We start from the raw sequence: 21,669 nt of genomic DNA on the forward strand, positions 1-21,669 counted from the left end.
GGGCTGCTCGATACCAAATTCGGTGACCCCGTCTTTATTTCAGGAGAGCCCCTCGGAGCGTGGCGCGCGCGGTCGTTCGTGCTTGTTTGCCAACTGGACTGAGGGGGATTCGCGCGGAGGGACTCTGGAGAACACACCGCGCGTAGTTCACGACATATTGCGATGGAATCGGGGCTTCGGTGTTCCCGTTGTTACGTGTATCTGGGTACTGTCTCAGGTTTAACGCGTACAGAGACTGGTTTGTTTCTATACTTGTTGGAGCTTTTGGGACGGTCGGCCGAGCGTGTTTGTATCGCTCGCGAGATTGAAACGCCGGGGAATTACGTTTTAATTAACGTCCGTAGCTGCAGGTCCACCGATAGGTAAAATGGGAGGTAGAAAATGTTGCGTACGCGATTTCGTGCAGCCAATTACGGTCCAGTCTCCTCGAAGGCTGTCTGTTTTAATAAAGGGAAAGGGTATCAATTTTAATAAAGGAGAATGCTTAAAAATGGCTGAGAGTGGCATGGAAATTCTTGGCTAGATTAAAATCTTGCGTGGAACCTAAGAGTAGCAAGTTGTTTGATGCTTCATAGGTATTATTTTCATCGTCAGACGAAACGGAACAGTCAATGATTAAGTGATTGGCGCAACGAAAAGTCTCAGGAGGTCGGAAGTCGGAAAAGTTGGACGGCCATTTCGCGATCGGTTCAATCCCTACGAGAGAGTCGTCGTAACGTCTCGCGAATCACCGCGGCTAGAATTATTAAAAGCCCGAGACTTTTCGCGTTAACGCGTCAAGTTAATTTTCGAAAGTTCGCGTGGCGAGCTCGAGAGCAGCGCGCGAAAGTTCCAGGCGAACGAAAAGGAAAACGACGAGGGGCGGTCGGGAAGTTTCCCCGCCGGTGGAGCTGGATATTCGATACGAGTCGATCGAGCAGAAGTGGCTGCTGGCTGCGAGTGGGCCAGCCCTCTCGCTGAATTACGTACTCTCATATGTGGGTCGAGCTGATATACGCGCGCTCTTCTCGAGCGCCATTCTCTTTTCATTGCTGGCCGCCCGCGCTTTACACGCCGCGAGGAAATGGCACTCTCTTACTGGCCGGCCGATCCTAAAGCGGATCCTCGAACGATATTGTAAATCACCATACACAAACGACCCTATTTGCGAATTATAATGTTACAGCATCGTAAACGGACGTCGAGAGACGTGCTTCCGGTTTCTCACGATTACCACTCACGAAATACGATGCTCTCCGCCATTGATATAATACGAGGTCGGCTCTCTTGTATTTCGTATCCGACGTAAAGTGTATTACACATCGCATTTGCATTCCCATTTCAATAGCCTTTCTGTTAGCGTAGCTTCCGTGCAATCCGATTTGCTGCAATTTTTAAAGGCTTAACATACTTGCACTGGACCATGCTCGAACATCCTGCGGGGACGTCGCAGGTCCTCGAAGAAGCAGCATACCACGAGTTAAGACCCACTGCTGCGGTAGACGTGCGGTTTAGTTGATCGTTATCTGGAAAGTAGCGCGTACTTGACTTCTTAGCAGGTATAACGTTAAGTGTGATGTCGAAGTACGAGGTTCCCGGTGACCGTTTATGACTGGGAATACCGGTGCTTGAGACGCTCTCTATTTCAATCGATGTACCATCGCGAGGCAATATCATTCTCGACCGATGCTGTCGCGGCCGATTCGAGTGCAGAGTGCCTGTAATTCGCGAGCACGTTCGAATGCAAATTGTCTGAGCTCGAGATGACGTTCCTCCTAGGCACTTGGCTTCCGACGAGGGCATTGGCTCGTGGTTCGTGAACTGACCGCCTGAGACGTGATATTAGATGAATTGAATGTCGATTTTATTGTGGAGACCTTATACGGGGCGGTGGAAAATCGCGTTACGAATATTATTATCGAATGGCAAGAACAGAGTTGAATTTATAGTTAATCAAACTTTTCTTGCATTTCGTTTGAATCGTTGAAACTTTTGGTTCTGTTCGTAGCTAAAATTCTATCGTGGAAACACAGTTGCGATTAACAGTCGTTGGTGTATATCACGATTTCTAATTTGTCGAAGGATTGATGAAAATTTGTTCCACTTTGGTCCTTCGGATAAGCTGCGAAGACGTGGAAACACGGAAAAGCGGTTCGTAGTGATATTCATTGCGTCAAGCCTCAGATACGTGCTCTGTCGTCGAGCTAGCTTATTCCCCCTATCTTTTTCTCTAATATTTAAAATAACTTTCTGCGAGAAAAAATGTTGCGCAAAAAATTTCATTTAATAACAGAGCAAACGTTTGAAATATCTCATGAGCCAACAGAGAGCTCGTAATCCAATCAGCGATGGAAAATAACCATAAACGACGATGGATTGCAGATAAAATAAAAGGAAGTAGAAGAGGTACCAAAAGCGGAGGCCACGAAGCGACGTTGGGTTAATATCGAGTTATCGATAGTCCAGGAAACTGATTCGTCGAGGTATCCGGCGACGGTACGTTCGAGCGAACATCGGTCGCTGGCTGGGAACGCCCTGAAAATAACTTCCAGCGTTTGTAATAGAACGGGCTAGATAAGAATTAAATTGTTTCCGCGATAAGACTGCGAGGAAACGGCCGGGAACTTGTCCGTGAGGCAATTCTGACGAAGCAAGCGATATGGAAACGAAATGAAGTTTAGTCATCGTAATATTATTTAGCCCCGGGCGGGTTTTCTTTGTGCGGCCATGGTATGCTTCTTGCGCGTGACGTTTCCTCCGTTTTACGTCGCTGAATTTTTACGAGAAATAGGAACGTCGTCGAGTCGTTACTCTCTCTCTCTCTCTCTTTCTCTTTCTCTCTCTTTCTTTCTCTGTGTTTTCGCGTCTATCTCGTTTCAGCTGGCTTTATGCACGGCTACCGGGAAAACTGCTGAACGTTTTCACGTTCCTGCGCCGCTTGAACTGCCTAGATGAACGAGTTTGCGCGAACATTCCGATAAGTACGATCGCTTCCTGCGTCCCTCTTCGTAAATCTTTAGATTCCTCGTTCGTCGCGATAGAACGCGGTTATTCGAACACAGAGCCAAATACGAGTAGTTACAATTATTCGTCGCGTTTCGGTTCGCGAATTTCAGTTTTAATTAGACCGTTGAAAAATTCTCGAATCGTTTCAGTACCTTCGCAATGACGGCCACCAACGTTGCTTAGCCCCCAGCCTTTCGGCACTCTGTTAAAAATTAATGCCTACGAAATTCATGCCTGTTTGAATAATTATCCCGCGCACAAAGCGGAATACGTTCTGTCCCGTTGTGAAAGTCGAAAAAACTTGGACAATTCCAGAATTCCAAGCAATAAGCACGCGTTTATATCTTAATAAAGGTACAAAAGCAAAGTGGGGAAAAATTCGTTGCACCGTATGTGCATTCGCAAACGCTCGGTCATTTTTAAAGCACACGGTCCCTTTCGCCGACCGCGAAACATGCTTCCGCGCTTTCAAAATGCCCAGCTAAATCCTTCCCAAACACGTTCCTCCCTTTGGTCCGGCTAAAAACACAAAAATTGTTCACCAGCCCCGAGACATTCCGGGCTCTCGTAATTTATTCGACAGATGTTAATGGAAAATCCTTCAGAGACGGTGCTCGCGATATGTTTTTCTATTTGGAATAAAATGTAGACTCTCGCGTTCACGCCGAGCCACGCTTGCACGTGACAATTTTCCAGAACTTCGACTTTGAGGGAAAATTTGTCCGCATCGTTCGCCTTGCCTCTTTCTACTGAAACGACGGCTGTGCACAAACGCGAGTGGATAAAATAAGACGATAAGTCGAGGCGATATTTCACACATTCCACCGTCGATTCCCATAATTTCTCGAATCACGCTCATCCGTGTTATTGACGCGAGCAGGGCGATGCAATCTTCGTACGCGTACAAATCGTATACCTCCGAACAAGTATGAAAAGCAGAAACTTGAGCGCAGAAATCGCGGTCTGCCAGCCAATTTCGTCGCGAGGCGTCGTCGCATCCTTCAACTTTTCGCACTTCCTGAAGAAGAGATACGACGCGACGAGCAGAGTTTCGACGCGACGCGAGGTTCACGCGAACCGAGGACCGATTCGTTGCAACGTCCGCGGAGGAAATTAATTTTATCCTCAAGGTCCCCTCGTTTTCTTCCGCCTTCGATTTTTCATCGACGCTACAGCCTTATCGGTAGAGATCGCTCGACAGTAGATAAAGCACGTGCCTCGCGCGACAATGGCCGCTTCGTTTAAGAAAGGACACGTCGTTCGCGCGAGTATCGATCTCGGTCGTGGCCGTGATGAGGGGCCAAGGCACGCCTTGGGTCATTCGATGAATCGACGTGAATCGCAGGTCTCGTTTAACGAAGTCGTTCGTTCGTCTAAACGCGATTGAATTTCCTGCGACGCGAATTGTCCATTACTGTCGCTCGTGAGGTTATTTTCGAAGATCACAAATTCCCCGTTTCAAATATGGCTGCATCGCGTGAAATGTTTCACAACTCTGCAAATAACCGCACCAAAATCAGCCTCGAATCTGAGTGGTGTAATTAAACAATCCGTCACATTCCGAGGCGTCCTAGTCAGAGCACTCTGGCTCGAAGAACACCGACGTAAGGAAGATTAAAGGATAATTTGGTGCTCATCGCGAGGAGATTAAACACGCTCTCAAGATTGTTTGGCATGCGACAGTCGTCACCACGGCCTCCTCTTTCTGCCACCAACCGTGTCTTCCTTCCGCGCGTAATAGATTTCGCTCCAACCGTTCGTCGAGCTGCTAAATTAGCATAATCCCGCGTCTCTCGGATAAACGAAGACGATTCCCCAATGTCGATGTTGTATCGACGACGATGCGTTGCATTCGAAACCCTGTGATCGATTCCGGCTGGATTCAGGTCGCGAACGGCGATGCTCGAGAATGGGTCAGGTTTTTAGACGTAAATTGATCTCGGATACGATGCAGAATTGAATTTATTCCGGTTAATGTGTTTATTCGAGCGCGCGAAGAAGATATCTCGTTTGTCCTGGATCAGAACCGTTTGACGCTTGCTCTGTTTCTGGTTGTAATTTTTCCGTGGCCAAGCTCGGCCCAAAAGACATCGATGTTAGCGATCCTCGACTCCGTATCGGACTACATAATGCGTCGAAACATCGAGAACACGTTTCTGACGGTAACAGCCAACGACATGATCGTTCAATCCTTCAACGATGATATTTGTCAGCGGATATTGGATCCTTTTCGACCCTCTCGTGATCCCAGATGTCGTTGATATTTGGGTCATAGAATCCGCTAAAAAAAGCTATTCTGGTATAGGCTAAAAGTCCTTTGGATCGGGTCCCTTTTTGTCACTGCTGCTGCAAAAAAGAGAAACTGAACGAAAACACAAACAAGCTACGAATGGACTCGGAACGGAGCACGAACGAATGCTACACTAGCTTCCCACGCGTCTGTACGTCGAAGGGAATCACGTTACCCGCGTAATTCAATTTTGCCCGCGCGACGTTACACCGCTCGATTAATTATGCGCCATATTAAATCCGAGGCGATCTAATCGCCAACCCGCCGCTGCTAATTGCTATTATTTAATCAGAATTTACTCGTCCGCTGGTAAATGGCCGGCGGGAGTAACGTTGGCGTGGCCGAAACTTTACGACGATAACCGGAACTCCTCGCTTAGCGACACTCACCCCACCGCCACCTGTACACCCCCTCGCTGCCGCCTGTTGCAAAATTATCGCGGTTTTACGTGTAAATTTCCATAAACCGCACCGCGCGTACACGTTTCGAGGGCCGCGGATGTTGCGACCGTGCGCGGAATCGCAGCTGCTTCGTTGGACCCGAGCCGCAACTTCTCGCGACGCTTACCTCGCCGCGTGAAAAGTCGCGGCACCAGACGGCACTCATTTCCTGTTATCTCGAGGAGCCAGCGTAATAGGAATAATTAGTAGATAATTAGCCGGCGGTATGAAGAAAGTCCTTTTGTCCGGAACTCTATGTAAATTACTCTCCTCAGAGCAGAGCAGACTGCTTTAACTTGAAAGCCGCCCTCGTATCGCGATGATAATTAAATGCGAACAGTTACGAACGACTCGAGGCTGACGCCGCGCGCTCGAATTCGTGGATACCGCCGGCGGTAAAAAGCGCAGAAGAGGAGCCAGAAGCGGGCAAACGGGAACGAGCAACCGCGCGATTCAGCCTTTTCACGGGCGACGTACATTGTTCCACGATCCAACGACGATTTTTAAAGCCACGATACCGCACGCGTGCTTTCGATCGCGCCTCGGTATACGCGAGCTTCCCGATCGTGCCACCGATCAGTACTCAATAGGGCAGAAGCTATAAATGTCTGGAACCACGGGTCTCTCTCGCAGTTCCCACCCCTCGCCCCAACCCTTCTTTCCCGGCGTCGTTTCCGCCGCTCATAAAATAGACTACCCTATTAACTGCACCGATATCCAATGGCCGGAAGCGATGGTGTTTTCGTGGCCGTATCGTTGACTATTATGTTAAGGATATTTAAGAGACTTTACGACGGGGGACCGTCCGTGCCGCGTGTATCGATCTGTCTGTAACCTATGGATGGTTCAGAGGAGATCTGCGAAAGGGTAGCGGCACCTCGTGTCGTATCTCGCGCCTGGAACGAGACGAGGGCGCGAGGAGATTCCGGCGGACTGAAAGATAGAAGGAGGAGGACGGTCCTGGGGAAATTTACAAAGCGTGGCCGTCGCGCGGTGAATAAGAATTAAGGAGCGCTCGTTTAAGGGTGGAACGGAGAGAATCCGTGGCGGAGACAAAAATCCCGCGGATGAAACGAGCGAGCGAGAGAGAGAGAGAGAGACGGAGAATCGCCTGCAGCCCTCGGGTAGCTGGGTACACATACAGACGGCCTAATCTTGAATAAGGAACGAATACGGAAGAAGAGTGGTCCGCGCCGCGCTGGGAAACCGGGCGGAACGCCGGGCAGACGTAGCGAAACACTCGAACGGATCCGACGGAGAGAAGCCCCAGGAGGATAAAGACATATATCGCTTCCGGCAGAAGGATTGTATCTCTCTCCCAGTCCCTTCTGCCCTCGAATAATACGGGAAGTAATAATTTCGCCGTCGGTCTTGCGGACAACCTGTATTCTACACACGAACGGGAGCGGCTACTGGCCGGATTACGCATTAGAATTATTATTTGATTAACTGTACGGGACGCGAGGACAGACGCGCGATATTCCTTTCGAAAAGAGGTTCGTAATTTATCGCGCGGTTATACTTGGGAAAATACTGGAAAAATATGGATCGCTGAGATTGAATTTTCCTCCATATCGCAATATTAGCGATCAAATTTGGTAATGAAATGTATTTACCATTTTTCATTGTCAAGCTGGCGATATCGACGCAGGATAATATTTCAGTTCATGGATGATGTAAAGAATAATCCTTCGAGTAAAATGAGGTAAAGTAAGGGGCCGGCTCCTTTGACTACGTAAAAGGTAACAATCAATGATTGCGAGTTTCACGTAGTTGGGCGTTTAAGGAGAAACTGGAGGAGTTAGAAGCAATTGAAGTTCAGTTTGGACGGGGTATAAAAGGGGACTGGTTGTTTCTCAGGCTGCACACAGCTTGCCAACTGGCTTTGATACATTAGTAAGCGATAATCCTATCTACTTGCAAAGCCGAGATGATACCAACTGGATCCAAGCAACCGCGGAAATACATGGCCTCGCGGCGTTGTATATCCATCGTATTTCTTCAGCGGATATGCTGTAAAATACATCCATACATGCGCGTACAGGTGCACCAAGGTATCGCATTCGTTTCCGTAGCACGCATATCCGAGGTGAGGGAGAGGAGGAGCGCATGAACGGTGAAACGCGTTCTTCTTTTTCCGTTATTTTCGAAATATTTTCTCCCCGGTTGTACCAGCATCTCGCGGGCACTAAGTAAAAAGGAATATTCCGAGGAGAAGCAAACTTCCTCGGGAAGTTTCCGTTCGCGTTGCTCCTTTTTTTTAGGAAGACGCGGAACATTCTCTTTGCCCACGTCTATTAGTGTAAAAAGACAGGTTTTCGAGAACAAGCGAGAAAAGTTTTCGCGTTCGTCTCGAAAATAGAGGCTGATGCGTACGTTCCCAATGAACGAGGTAACTTTGTTAGCAACTCTCGTGTGGGGCCATTTCGGAATGCTGTGGAAATCGAAAATACGGTTTTGCTCGCGTATTGTCTTTAAACATTTGTTTGTCAAGTGGACAATAGTTTAAACACTTGAACGATAACCAACCCTGTATATGTATTTCATCAACTACAGCAACCTGTGTCGCTTCGACTCATTTTCTCGAAAACTTTTAATTCTCCACTGCCTCTTCGCGTCACACTCGCGCATTCTCTCTTTTCCCATTTTATTCCATCTGTCCTTCGCATCAGCGATTCCGGCGAAAACTCTGAAGTCCTTGGATGGCCGTGCACCCTTTGATCTCGCGCACTCACCTCGAACATTCCGCTCTTACGCTTCTATTACTACGGAGTCTGGATACTTTAAATAAGCATTCTCTTGTCGCGTGTCCATCGCGACGACCCAAATATTCCTCGCAAGAAAAAACGTCGCCATTCCGCGGAGGAATATATTTTTTTTTTTTCGCCAGTAACAGTCAACCGTGTGCATTTTTTATCAACGCGTGAACTCCATGGTCCCGATACATTTTCGTTGATCGCGTATACACGGACACGCCCGAGGCGGTCCAATGAAATTGCATCTGGAATTTCAATATAGCGCGTATCATACTGCGAGCTGGAAACGCCGCGAGCGTTGTCCGGTATTACTTTGAGGTTTGACTACTCTCTTTTCTCCGTCCCAACCTCTGTCCCACCCGAGAGCTGACTTTGCGAACCGATTATAGAGATTCCGATTGAGAGAGGATGCAGGTAAGTACCACGGGGAGCCACGAAACCCTTGGTCGTACCTTTTGTGGCGTAAAATCTAGCCGGAGGGCGCTAGGTGGGTTTCCGTCGAATGCATGATCAAAAGGCAACGAACGAATGGAGCCTGTCCCTATCGGTGACGGCGGCGTGTGTTTCCACGCTTCGTCGTGTCCGGTTGCGTTCGTTTCGTCCGCGATCCCGTGAAATTCGCCTGACAAATCGAGTAGCGGAATAATATTTCACGACATTGACCGTAATATCGATTAAAAAGTTGAGCGTCCGTCGAGCCACGCCTATCAATTAACCTTTTACGCTCGAATGGGGACGCTCATTCGCCACGATGTTTCGCGTGCTAACTCGAGCGGCTGTATTTATGCTGAATTTCGTTATCTTCAGTTGACAGAAGCGAAGTGTTAATGCTGTTTGCGAGAATTGGTCCCTTAGGCTGTTTATATTTTCGGTTGGAAAGTGACATTGTGACGTAGAATTCTTCTACGACTGTAGTCCTGAATAAGATGTGTCTAGCGTTAGTACAGTTTCGACGATCGTAGCGAGCACACGTGTCGCGAAATTTTGCACCACTCGTTTTAAAGTTAGTCGTTTTAAGGCGAGTTCGATTTTGAATTGATCAGAAACTTATCTATCCATAGTGAAATTGGTGGTAGAGCAAGTGTGAACAGTGATGACGCATGAAATGTCAGAAAGAGAAAAATTAGAATAGACAGTGAATTTGGAAGTAGCAGCGATGATCCACAAGATTCCAGCAATTCAGAATACCTTGGTAAGTGTTTTGTAAAATATCACACCAAACGCAACTACAGAACTTGAACCGCCCGACCGAGAAACTCGCCAAGCGCAAAGGGTTAATTAGTAAGGGTTGTTCTTCCTATTGGCACGCGTATGCAAATGTTCACGATGGTTGTGTATCCCTGCGAAATGTTTGAGAAATCGTTTCACGTCTGATCTTTTTCTAATACGCTTTCGCTAAAGTCGAGCTGCTAGAGATATTACGTGGGATGAACCGATAATTTGTTCGAAGGAATTACATCTTCACCTTGTCCGTTCTACCCGAAGACATATTTCCCTCCGTCCGAGAAAGAGTTTAAGAAAGCATTGTGAAGATATTAAAAAGTTCCGAGGAATATAGGAGCAGGAAACGTAAGAATTCCCTTGTGACCTTCTCTGCTTTTATAAAAGTAACAATGCTCGCTTCCTTTCACCGCGTCTTTTGCAACGAACGGGTATATTTCATTTACAAATCAATCTCTCCAGTTTGGCTGCGATGTACGATCCCCTTATTATTCGATATTTCATTCTCGAGGTTCATCAAAATTACGAGTACGAGTAAACTTCTCTCTTATTAATCGCAGATTATCGTGGCTTGCTTGGACCCCTTTAAATCCTCGAAATGAACCGTACGAGTCTTGCGTTGAATAACGAACGAGGTTGCTCGGCTCGTTGAAAGCGCTCTGCGTGGTATTAATTATTAACGAAAGTACCGACTGGCTACGAAATTTATTTATCGCAGTTTGTTTTCGGAATTATTGAAAATTACAGATTTACAAGAAGAAGACAGATATTCGCAACGTCGTTGAACCGCCACATGGTTCGATCACGGGAACAAAAGATAACGAGCGCAAATATGAGGCAACAGCTTTCACGTGGAATGAATCCAATTACAAAATATTATCTGTCACGACTAATTACGAGTGACTGGCGCTCGATAATCTGCTTTCTCGTAGCCAGGGTATCGCGTCGCTGTTATGAAACGTAGTAAACACGACGGGCATTAACGTGATTACCTTAATACCATGTTAATTAACGTTGCTCCGTTTCCCCCGGGAGCGTGTTCTTTCGAGGTGCTGGAAATCAAACAGTAGGCAGGGGGAGAAAATTAAAATCAGCTCGGCTGCTCGCGTTTAATGATGCCCGGCTGATCTAAGCGAATCTTCCATCTTTTTTCAACGCACAGGTTGGATAACAGCACGAGCAACGAATGTAAATTTCTAATCGATCCATTGGAAAAGCAAGAAACGTACACAGGTATTTTTTTATCGACTCGATGTATCGCACGTCTAAAAATAAAATCGAAGCGTGAATACAAGTACGTGAGACGAAAAGAACACATTTTCGCTTCCGTAGGAAGCAGATCGTTTTAGTATACGAAGCGAACTTTTTTATCGCGCGATTGTCGTTAAAGTTAGCGCCGATAATTGATTCGGAACTCTCAGGCCAATCGAACTGTAGAACAGCTGGCGAAGGGAACGTTTATTTGGAAAATTAAGGGCTGGAATCAAATACGCGAGGACGAATAGGAAAGATCGTAACGAGTGCGACGCTCCGCCCTGCTTGCGTCGCAGCGATTCTGTAAGTCCCTTAAGAGTTAGCAAATAGGATATAAGGGAAACTTCGTGTCACGAAAGTTTAGAGAGTTTCGGTGATTAATCGATAATGGTGAACGAGTGATAGTTACGTCGTATACTCGTAGAGTTCGCATTGACGCGTAATCGTATATGGTCTTCTTATTTTATTACCAGCGCTGTCATGACAGTAATGGTACTTTTTTCGAAGTCGTGGACGCCTGTGTGCAACTATCTTGGATACTAAGATGGGTTGAAATTGAACTTTCGTAATTTTGCTCCTTCGAATGTTTCAATTTACGTTCGCATTGCTAACGGACTTCGATATCTTTTTCCCAGGGACTTCGCGATTCGTAACGGAGCATTCCGTTTTCTGCTACGTATAAAAATTTTCGACTATTCCTGGAACCCCCTTCGTTTCAAATATTTTACCCAGCTGAAATTTAAGAGGAGAACAGAAACTGGGTCGACGTTCCCCGCAACCTCGATCGCGACACACATACGTTCGGTAACAGAAAAATCGTCCCGACCAGTCTGGCGAAAATTGAAGCGGCCCGTGGCAAACCGAAAACATCGAATAAACCAGCGCCACCGGTGTGTGTAACGCGTTCTGTGTTTGATTTCAGTGTGCCACTTGCTGCGCAGCGGTGTCGCGGCGATTTTTGGCCCGCAAAGCGCCCACACCGCCTCCCACGTGCAGAGCATTTGCGACACCATGGAGATTCCGCATCTGGAGACACGCTGGGACTACCGGCTCAGACGGCAGAGCTGCCTCGTCAACCTTTATCCGCACCCGACCACTCTTTCCAAGGTACGTATAAACCCGTTTTGAATAATACCCTCATCAAGGGGTCTGCGAGCGTCGTCGAAAATCTCCATCGCGCGATCCCACGCCTCACTTTTCTATGGTTCGCCCACTAATCGCTCGGTTCATGGTGGAAAATAGTGGAATTCGTGCTCCAGTCGAGTCCTGGGCCACGTTAAGTGCCATTGTCACGCGCGTTTCTTACACACCCCTGGAGAAATCCAGCCACTCGAGGGTGATTTCTCTAGTAGCTGTCTAGTCATCTTAGGGGAGGTTTTTCGTCGAGAGTTTTGCAAAGTATTCGTTCGTTATATTGTCCATACAATCTCGTTTAATGCAAGTTAATGAGAAATGATTTTTCTCCATGCAATTAGTCAAAGCGTCGTAAATTAGAGGAACATAGATGGAAAGAAGAAATTGTCAAATTCCCTTGAATAAACGGGAATTCCTGATGAGAAGCGAGTAAAACCGACGAAGTGACCACACTTTCAACACTGGCGATGATACGCGGAACTTTTTATCTGATATTTGCCACTTCTTGCACCGTGACGTTTCCCTCGCTGACTTCCTCGGCTGCTCTATTAGTATTTGCTTGCTCGAGGGCACACCTAACACTTATTTCTATGAAACTCCGGGTTCTCGTCCAGTGATAAACTCGCCAAGTTCGAGGGCGAGGCCTCATTGAAACGTTTCCTTCCGGAGAAAGATGCAAGGGGCCGTCAGAGATGCGCATTAAGGGGAATTCCCAACGCCTGTGGATGGAAACGTTGATGGGACTGGCCTCTCGATTCGAACAGGCGGCGCGTGCCAGGGTTAAGACTTTGAAAACCGCTCGGTTCACGAAGGAAACCAGACCCCGTCGCTATCTCCGATAAAGAAGTTTTCACCGTAGTTAGAGCGGTGATCGTATCAGAAAGTTCGAACTCTAATTAGAATTTGGAGATCCTCCGAGCTTCTTCCTCATCCTCGGATGGGGGCTGACGTATCGTAGCCTCTCGTTAGGGCGCGTCGACGAAGGAGACGTAACTGATCCGTGAAACTTTAGATGGGGTTTGTTCAATTACGCCTGCATCACTTTCACGTTCCAGAGGTACACGATTTGAGGCTCGTTCGCGTCAGTTCGCTATCTCTGCCCCGGGAATTAAACCGAGTCGAGGTCCTTTTAATATTTCCATACCCGCAACTACCCGGCCTTCGTCCTCCGTTTTAACTTTACCGCCACGGCTGTAGTTGTTAATTTCGAAAGGGTCGTTAAAATATTTATGAGATTTCTTCTTTCGTGTATTTTCTACGAGGTGGCGACTGGCTTATTTTACGCCCAAGCGTGAAATAATATCGCGGCAGAAAAACGTCGAGGCTCGGGAAGCGGACGGTACAGGACAAGGGAGGATTCTCTTAACTTGGAGGACGCGCGCTTCAGTCTTTACGATGGCTTACGGCGGCGTTATCCAAGTTAAGCTGCAGAGCTTAAGATCCTTCCTCTATGCTGTTCCCGTTAATATGCCATAGAAACACCAACCGGTGCTAACCCGTGCGAAATAAATATTCGCGGATACGACCCGCCAGCCGAATTTGTTCACTCCTCTCTATTCGCGGCCGATATTTCGCGCGACGTTTGACCTCTTTATAACCACCGATATTTCAATCGACCCTCGCAGCATTGTTTTAAATTCGAAACGCCAGAGGGTCGGTTTCAACGTGCAAGTGGAACGCAAACGGAATTAATATGACGGCCTGAATACGTCGGCCGTTTTAATGCAAACGATACGACGAACGTAACGATTTTCATTTTTTTTTTTTTTCTGTTTCATCCGATTTTCCTCCTTTTGTTCTTCTGTTCTATCTTTTTTCGTCTCTTTTTTTTTTGTCTGTTTAAGTCGTTGGTCGCTCGCTTTTTGCAGACCGAATCAAAGCAGAAAATGCTATTGTTTGTTGAAATAAATCTCCCGTTCAAACACGCGTCGCCGTCAGGCGAAACTGAACATTGACACTGCTTTACCGCGGCCGGTGAAACCGAAACAGGATGTTTTAAATTTTGAAACACGGTTGAAAACAACGCTCGTCGCGGGAAGAGCGTGGAATAACGAGGGTTTTATGTTAACCGTTACTGTCACTGAAAATTAACACGACATTCCGGCGAAATATGCGTCGACCGAGTAAAAAAGAAAGATTATTTCCCTTTGCAATATTTATCGGACCGTGTATCATCGCGAGTGACGTTATGATTCAGTTGACTTCAGTTGGCCAGACTCAATATTCATACCAACTGGTACTGTTGCCTCTCTGGATGAAATCATATTTATAAAACGTCGTCGAGCATTTCTAAAAGTCCGAGCAAGCTCGTCAGAATATAAGAAAGTTAAATAAATAATTGCTTCTTTGACATCGATCTGTTGTCAGTCGCGAATGCAACGAGAGAGTTCAAAGCAAATTTGTCAGAGTAATAGGAAATTTTAATAATTAAAAATTGGACAGTGTTATCCAGAGTACCCAAGCTCTCCAGTTACAAAGAGTCTCAGAGGTAGGGAAAAATCTGTAATCCGTCCGTAACCGGTTATCGAGAGGGTGGCGCGAGCCAATAAGTGATGATTTCCGGTTGCGTGGTCCAACTTTGAAGAACGTCGATCAAAGAGGGCTGGTCCGATGTCACGGCACAAAGAGCGCACGAATTACTGCGGCCGGAGTAAGAATTTCAATTACACTTTACACGCACCGCGTGACGAAATTGAACTCTAGCCATGCGTTAGATATCACCGGCCTCCATATCATGGCAACGACACGGCGAATTCCTCGAATGCCGGTTGTCGAAATGCTTCGCGCAGAACATCCCGCCCGGTAAATGGTATTTCGTCGCGTTCGCAAAAAATAACTCGCCCTACATCCGAGTGAAAACGATGCCACACGCCAGATTTCATTGGGAAATTTTTCAAGATTTGCGGCACGGAACGGCGGAATATTCTCGATTGTAAACCTGGGACGGCTACGAAGTACACACCAGCCTGAGCGACTTCCATCGAAAATGCAAGCAGCATTGTCAGTCAGCTATTTCGAAGCGTCTGCATTCCCAAAATTCCTGCTTTCCGCACAGGCACTGTTGCGCGGGGGTACGCGTTCAGCAATTTTCTCTGCTTTCACAAGCGGTCTCCTCGCGGACGCTAGATTAACCGGCTGTTTTTACTGATAACTCGATTTAATTAAACGTTCAACAAGTTCGCGCGACAACGGAGCCTGTTATTTTTTCATTCGTCGACTGGAATATTCCGCAGGGATTGTCGCCAGGAAAAGTTTCCAGGAACGGAAAAAAAGAGGGGACGGGTCGAAGGAACTTGGGTAGCGAGGAGAACGCGAGGTCGAGCAGTGTACCTGAACTCGTACTGGTCTGAGCGCGTAATAATTGATGAAGTCTAAGTGAATCTTCGGGAAGTTGCTCGCGGCGAACGGTCGAATCTAGAAATTTAATTTGCCACGTTCTCGACGCGCGCGCATCCTCGAATCTAACAGCTGTTCGTTTAACTGAAAAGTTAAATGAAAATAACCAGAAAGCGCGTGAACGATGTTGAACAGGGAGAAACATCGAGGAGTGGTACGAATAAAAATTTTCACGCGGAGTTGCATGGGAGAGGGTTGAAGTTTCCACGCCATAAGGCCAACTTGCATCGCGACGATGCAGATTGACTTAACTCCAGTGAAACTGGTTCGCCGGCTATTTATGAAAATTGTATCTCAGGCGAACGTGGGTCCACGTAACTCCGTGGAAGCGCGGTTCTCCCCTGGCTACGGGGCAAAGGAACAGCGAGGGCAGATCGGCGAGTAGATTTACCGTGGGGAAAAAGACGGCGAAACGAATCAGAGAGTTTATTTGTAGCCGATTCTCGGCAGATTTTTCACGTTTTGCTAGACGGCTCGTAAGTTTGCCACGGCTAGGAAAGAAGTGGCCCGGGTACGAGTCCTTTCAAGCGTCGAGGCAAGGTGATTCCTTTGACTGCGTTTTCTCAGTCGACGCTTTTCTTCCGCGGCGCCCGTGTTAGCAACGGAAATACAAAATTCAACGGGAGCTAGTGGCCACCCTGTCATTACGCTCAAAGCTCGCTGGAATCCCGAAGAATGCTGTTAAGGTGGCCGCGACAGGAATGTTTTTACCCGACCTACTCCGGAATCGAAGTCGTTCGGTATAACCGGCGATGGCTCGTGAGGGAAGACGCTGGATTCAGACCTTCTCTCTAACTCGAAAGAGAACTCGCCTCTTCCCGGGATAATTTCAATCAGTTTCTTCCTTAAAGTGCTCGAAGAGCAACTTTCATTGGGGAGGCGCTACGGTTTACGGGAAACGGGAACGGCGGAGAGGCTCTTTTGTCCACCGATAGATGGAATAAATTCGCTAGCAATTGAGAGAAGCGATTAGTTGAAGGGTGCGATATATTTAGAGAAAGCTTGTCGGGGGACGAGTAATTTCTTCTGAGCGCTAGGCGCGCTAGAGGCAACAATTTACATACGACAGTCGATTCAACGGAGGACTTCTCCGCTGCAAACGATTTTCCTTCTTATTGTTCCACCGTACCGGATGAGACTCACAAAGGAACCGGCTAACGAACTTGCTTGCTATTTCTTCGCGAGGAAACGTTGCGGAAAAGCAAATCAGAAACCACAATAAATCCTTTATTAACCTGAAACAATGGAACAGACGAACATCTTACAATTTCATCCCCTTGTACTCGCCCAAGTATTACCTCCCTGTATTAGACTATCATTTTTTCTAACCAATTGGTATCGAAACGATTTTTTCGATATTCATACCGCGACATACGTCCGAAGTTCTTTAAGGTTCCTTCGTTAAAAGATACGAGAGAGAAATGACATCAGACTCATATTTTAATCCAGCTGCAACTTCGTCATTCAAGATTCTCTCGTTTAATCAACACTATCGCAGCAGAACTCTTCCAGCATTTCTATTTCGATGCGCGACACGTTCCATCACTGGTCAGATAACGTTCAGCGTCAAGCTGAACCATCGTTTCTAATTACAAACGACGGCAGCCGCTATTAAAATAGCAAGCTCGCCGCGGATGCAGCCGAGCCTTAAAATCTTGTCCGAGACTGTTTGCCGTGGACAAAGTTATTTGCGTTTCGGACATACGGCTTATTAGAGTTCCGCTTCCGCTGGTAATACCAGTCGAGTGGCGTTCCTCGGTTGTTCGCAATCAGTTTTGCGGTTCAGTCGATCGATGCGAGCACCAGCGATGCAAGAGGAGGGCCTCTCACAAAAGACTTTCGATCAAGAAAATTCCTTTGTCATGCCCGACTGTGTCCATCGTCCGAGCATTACACGGCTCCTCGAGCCGTGTTTACAGACGCGCGAGCAACCTGCCTCGCGGATCTCGGTTCACATGCAGATCCGCCGGAAGCCGGACGGTACACTAACGAACCGTTTTAAATTCTGTGCTACGAAATTTCATCTCCGCGGGAATTCCACGTCGACGTGCAGTGGTACGAACGTGTTCGACCCATCCAGGACGAAATTCTGCACGGCCCCTTAGCCACGCTCGAGATTACGAGAAAACGTGGACGCGTCCACCTGGTTTGTCGCAATCTGGAATTGGAAATAGTTCGGTAGATTAGAGAGGCACGGCTAGCCACTCGCGTCTCGTCGTTATCACGAACACTGCGGCGACAAACTGTCCGTGACGTACCGTTGATTGCGTGTAAATTTCCGATTCTCGTTTTTAATTCTCGCGTCAAGAGGACACGGTTAAAGATACACGCGCACCTGCACGATACCTCGCGGACATCTAACGAACCAACCATGGACAAGAGTGGAGAACGAACCGTGGTGGCGACTCGCCGCTTCCGGTACCGCGATACACGCGAGCCGGAGAAACTCGTTTACACTCGCAAATAAATAGGAACGATTCCTCCGCGTAGAAGAAGACGAAAACCTAAAGGCGATTAAGTTAACGGCGCGGAAGCAGAAAATCTTCTTAGCCGACGTTACGGTAATCTGATTGCCGCGCGACGAACCGCCTCTGCTTACATCGAACGATACACGCGCATCCACGCCGGCCTAATGAACCGCGAGAACCGGAATTGCGGTTGCCGTGCCAATGATTTAACGATCCTTCCTGCTGACCGATAATGGATCCACCCCTCCCGACTCCCTTCTCGGATAGCTACTGGGCCAAGGGTTGCGCGATCCCTCGAATCAGCCGCTACGCTGCCGTCGAAATTCAATTTGTACCGTTTCGTAGTCGGGCCTTTGCTCGTTACGGTTCACCCTCGTACATATCCGCAGCGCCTCGAGCATGCAGAGGGTGCGCGCAAGATCTCTCTCTCTCCCCACTCTCCGGATAACCACTTTCCGACTCGATTCTGTTACTTGTACACGGTTGAAAAGGTGGTCGCTATCGCCAACGGCGGCGAAGTACACCCCCCTGTCTTCCACTTCCTTTTCTCTCCGTTCCTCTCGTCGCCGTTCGTTTCTTCGTTGCTTTCTTCGACGAGTACCCGACCGCTGCACACGGACGCACCCGCTGCTCTCGTTTATTTCCGAAAGTAGTTACTAATCAACGCCATTGGAGGAACGCGCGGTTGAACACGAGCCGTGCAGCCCTCGGAGCTCGATTGAAACCCGATTGGCCCGGCAATCCCACGGGAATGTTTGCGAGCTGGTCATTTGCCGTGGCTTATTCGAACGCTACCCATTTCGACGCTCCTTTCAGTCTTCCACTCGTTCGTTCGTTCGTTCGTTCGTTCGTTCGTTCGCTCCACGGCTGGCGGTAATTGTTGTACGTTTGTCGTGCCACTGGAATGGTTTCCAGCGGTTGGATACAGTTGGAGACAATTTTGTTGGTGTTATTCCTTCTGGTTATTCCCCGGATCGGTATAGGCGGGATTCGTCGCGATCCAGTGGTAAATACCAAGACGAGCAACAGTTTCTTTCGTTGGAGAGATACGCCTCGGTCGTAAATTACTTTTATGGCCACTTGGTTTGCGTTTAAAGCAAAGATAAACCATGTACAGGTGCTGCCTATTTGTCAGATGCTCGGATTAGCAGGAGAATTATGTCGCGATTACCGAAGTTTTATCGGAATCGGACCGTGATCGACGGATATTACTAATTCATTCATTCCTGAGGGAATCATTTTTTTCTTTTTTTAACGCGAACGAATTTTCCTGCACTCTTAATGGTTAACAAATTGGGAACAATTTGTGCGCGGAATTTTGTTTGAAATACTCTTTAACCATCGCCCGTAATTACCGTAGCCGGGTCGAATATTCTGTCGGCTTTAAAGCATTAAATCGCTCTCGAAATTATTTCAAATAATGTGCTTTCAAATTTTGTTCCGTGTCTCTGTACTTACCCCTCTGCTGTTATGGCTGAAAAAATTTGTTCGAACGTGAAACATTAACAGGAGGAAACTTCGACGCGTTAAGATAGACACGTTCGACTGTTTTAAATTATTATCGAACAGACAGAGAAGGAGGCTTGGAAAGTTTGTTATCGATTAGGCAACTTGTTACTTAAAGGAAGCTCCATAAATCGTTCGTAAGCAAAGCGAACACCGATGTTTCGGGTGTAATAAACGACGGATATTTTCGGGCGCAGCAACTGTTTGCGGAAAGTGCGTCATCTATTCTCGCACTGGCTAGCCTCTAGAAATAAACGTATGCTCGCAAATGGGATTAGTTGGAAATAAGACGCGAAGCCTGTTGGCTACGGATGGGAAATCGTGTTTGGAGGAAGAATGAGTCGCGTACGAAACGGTTAATTAAAGGTATGTCCTCTTGCAGGTGGGATTAACACCGAGGAAAGTTTTCCCGCTCGGATGTTCGTTCTCAAGGCGTAAATTACTTAACTCTCACTATTTTCCACGATATTTTTATAAATGTACGAAAAAAGAATGAACCGCAGGAGCAGAAAGCAAAGAATCGTACGGATCAGTAGAAGGAGAACGTATATGGTCAGACGCAAACGCGAAACCACTTTTATTTCACTTAAAATACCTATGTTCTTCTTTTCATATAATTTTTCGATTTTCTTCCACTAAAATCAAACGAATCATGCAATCTTCTACCAGCTCCGTTATACAGAAACTAATCCGCAACTACTCAAAGGATTTGACGCGATGCAACGCAATATTCTTCTAAGAACTCTTTACAAATGCGCTTAGGTAAATTTGATCAATTTTAAAGCACGCGAACTTGGGCCTTCGGGAAATATAAACCACGATACGTGTAAGTAATGTACATAACGAAGGCAGAGAGAGAGATCGTGCGATACTATGAAACAATCTTACTTCCTGACAGGTGAACAGCTGTACGATAAGCGCGACTGAGGTTCCATAGTACGATCTTTACGAAATTGATCTTGACTAAAGGGACAAAATTATAATCGAGACATCAGAGTCGAAGATAGCTTCTGGCTTGACGATCGTCGATCGCTTATTGGCGACGAATTCGCTTTTCAGCGTTCCTTTTCGCGTCTCTCGCGCAGCTGCGTTTCCCACGGTCGCGTCTCTGATGCAGCGCCGTGCAGGCTTTAAAGCCAGGTAGCAGAGCAAATGCATTATTTACGATCGCGCTGGCTGGAAGAATCGGGATTGTGTTAGGAATGGAATTAGAGGCGGGCGTTCTTCTCTCGACCGATTCGAACGCGTTTCAAAAAGTCCGTGCGAGCCACCGCCGCGGAAGATCGAGTACGATCGCGTGGAATCGAGTCGTGCGACGAAATTCGTAGAGAGAAGAGAAGAGACAGCGAGGAGAGAATGGAGAGAGACGAAGGAGACTGCGAACGGGGGATGGACGTGTGGAGAAACGCAACCAGCCGTGGGAAAGAGAGAGGCAGAGTGCATTTTTCTGGCGGTGGCATTAGGGAATCCGAATAAAAGGACATCACTCGGTGGGGCATTGTTTCAGAATACGACTTTTGCGTCTGACGGCCGTAAAGGATTTGATTTACGCCGAATAACTTCTGAACCGTCCGAGCTGGCCGAGTGCGCTCAGCCGCGCGCACTTTCACCGATAAATTTGAATTAACGCGATAAACTCCGCGAGCCGTGAACCGGCCGCGCTCTGCGAACGGAAGCTCCTTTTTCTTGAAAAATAAATTATCCACGTAACGCGATATAAATTCACGCTCTTTTTGCGCCGCCATCGAGCGGCCTCGTTTTTCCGCGAGCAAGCACGGAAGAAATTAACGGTGATTTCTATCTCATTCCTTTTTCTTCGCCTCTCGCGATACAGAACTATACGGTACACGTCATAAAGGGGCACTGTTGAGAGTGTTTCTGTTACTCCTCAGATTACGGATGTGTCACGCGAAAGTATTTTTATTTCGCGTGTAATTTTTCAATTTTACGACAAAAGGAGGAAGGATTGGCGAAAGAGGAATGGATATTTGTAACGAAACGTATATATATATCGAACGAGAGGCTCTGATCGATAAGCCCTGGCGACAGTAACTTGTTATTTCCTGAAATATCGAGAAATTCTAGCACGTGTGCCTGCACGAGATGAGACGATAACGGGCCTTGAACTCTCCCGAACGTACCTCGTTCAACGACTCCAGTCTGCGCTGGCAACTTTGTTTGTTCGGGGAAGTTCGATCCGAGCGCACAACAGGTAACGA

General features: G+C 47.3%; 1 protein-coding gene across 7 annotated transcripts in view; it reads left to right on the top strand.

Annotated features, from left to right (window-relative positions):
- Kair1d (Kainate-type ionotropic glutamate receptor subunit 1D) overlaps window positions 1–21,669 on the top strand; it is a 204,569-nt gene that overhangs the window by 98,675 nt on the left and 84,225 nt on the right. For all 7 annotated transcript variants that reach the window (XM_076894971.1, XM_076894967.1, XM_076894972.1 and 4 more), the window contains exon 4: window positions 11,869–12,053. In XM_076894971.1, the coding sequence (XP_076751086.1) occupies window positions 11,869–12,053 (185 nt within the window). The remainder of the gene's footprint in view (window positions 1–11,868; window positions 12,054–21,669) is intronic.

The sequence above is a fragment of the Xylocopa sonorina genome, chromosome 5 (assembly GCF_050948175.1).
Source record: "Xylocopa sonorina isolate GNS202 chromosome 5, iyXylSono1_principal, whole genome shotgun sequence".
Lineage (NCBI taxonomy): Eukaryota > Metazoa > Arthropoda > Insecta > Hymenoptera > Apidae > Xylocopa > Xylocopa sonorina.